Raw genomic sequence first — 1664 nt, 5'->3', positions numbered from 1 at the left:
CAGCCTCCCGAGTAGCCGGAACTACAGGCGCGCGCTACCACGCCCGGCTGATTTTTTGATTTGTTGTGGAGACGAGGTCTCGCCAAGTTGCCCAGGCGGGTCTCGAGCCCGCGGGCTCAGGCAATCCACTCACCTCAGCCTCCCAAAGCGCAGGATTACAGGCTGAGCCACTGAGCCCAGCTCTAATCCCCATTTTTACATTTCTGTTTCACACAGGAGCCATGTATAGGAAGACACTCTAATCCCCATTTGACAGATGGAGAAAACCAGGCTTAGACAACAAAGGAGGCCCAGGCCAAGTCCCAGGCTGAGTGTTGTTGGCAGGGCCGGGAGGGGATACGAACTCTGGGGGTGGGGGAAGGTCAGCTGCTGGAGAAGGAAGGTGCCCAGGCAGGCTCTGACCTCTCCAGCACCCTGGGAGCGGCACTGGAGCCCCAGCCCTCTCCATCCTTCCCCTGTCCCAGGACCTGCTTGAGGCACCTTCTTCCCTAACCCTCACCCCAGGAGAGCATCCCTAGAGCATGCCAGGAGGAGAGCCAGGCCCCAGGAAGTGGCTGGGCCATCAGTAGTGTCAGGTGTGGAATGGAGCCCTGAGATGTAGTCCTGTGTAGCCCTGTGTTTCCATGGCATGACTTAGAGAGACTCTGCAGCAGACCTGGGTGTGTGCGTCCATTTGTGCGACAGTATGTCGGCGGCCATGAGCAACCCCTCCACCTTGACTGCGTGTATTGTGCGGTTTGGGTTGAAGTGAATGTCCACAGGGAGCTATGTCTGCAGAGGGTGGGGCTCTGTCTCCACAGCCCCCCCGGCAGGACTGGAGAGAAGGGTGGGGAGGGAAGGGCTGAGGAGCTGCAGAGGCTTCAAACTGGTCCAACGACTTTGGGAACCTGGGAGCAAGAACCCAGAGGGAGGGGAGAGGATAGGCGGACAGAGGAGCAGGCTGGAGGTCGGACAGGCAGCCGGATTCAGGTCTGTGGCATGAAGCTGCTGCCCAGCTGGAGATCGGTGCTACCCATGGGCCCTTCACGTAGGGCCTGGCCATGGACACAGCAACCCACAAGTAGGTGGGCCCGAGAGTGCTGGGGCTGGGGCAGCCCAGAGGGGAGCAGAGCGGGGACCTCAGGCCCAGCCTCCACCGGCTGAGGGTCCTGAGTCCCATCTCCCCCTCTGCCAACTGTTGGGCCCCAGGGCCAGGCTGGGCTGGGCCTGCTGGGAGGGGAGACAGGCTGGGCACAGGGCTGGCTTCCCCGGCTGTGTGACAGGCAGTCACACAGGGCCCAGTGCTTAGACAGACCCCACGCTTAGTCTAATGCTAATGTCTCGGAATTCTTTTTTTTTTTGAGACAGGGTCTCACTCTGTCACCCAGGTTGGAGTGCGGTAGCAGGATCCCAGCTCATCGCAGCCTCTACCTTCTGGGCTTAAGCAATCCTTCTGCCTCAGCCCACCGAGTGTCTGGGACTACAGGCACGCACCACGATGCCTGGCTAATTAAAAAAAAATTTTTTTGTAGAAATGAGGTCTTGCCATGTTGCCTAGGCTGGTCTCCAATTCCTGGGCTCAAGCAATCTTCCTGCCTCAGCCTCCCAAAATGCTGGAATTACAGGCGTGAGCTACTGCGCCCAACCAGAATTCTTTCTTTCTTTCTTTTTTTTTTTTTTTTTTG

At 58.4% G+C, this 1664-nt stretch overlaps 1 protein-coding gene across 1 annotated transcript in view; it reads left to right on the top strand.

Annotated features, from left to right (window-relative positions):
* The first annotated feature begins 868 nt into the window (after positions 1–868).
* LOC103257216 (solute carrier family 23 member 1) overlaps positions 869–1664 on the top strand; it is a 17147-nt gene continuing 16351 nt past the window's right edge. Inside the window, exon 1 of the mRNA XM_021710794.1 lies at positions 869–1060. Coding sequence (XP_021566469.1) covers positions 979–1060 — 82 coding nt within the window. The 5' untranslated portion in view covers positions 869–978. The remainder of the gene's footprint in view (positions 1061–1664) is intronic.

Source organism: Carlito syrichta, unplaced genomic scaffold (assembly GCF_000164805.1).
Source record: "Carlito syrichta isolate Samal-C Ts95f unplaced genomic scaffold, Tarsius_syrichta-2.0.1 Scaffold80101, whole genome shotgun sequence".
NCBI lineage: Eukaryota > Metazoa > Chordata > Mammalia > Primates > Tarsiidae > Carlito > Carlito syrichta.
This window is presented reverse-complemented; position numbering and strand designations above follow the sequence as displayed.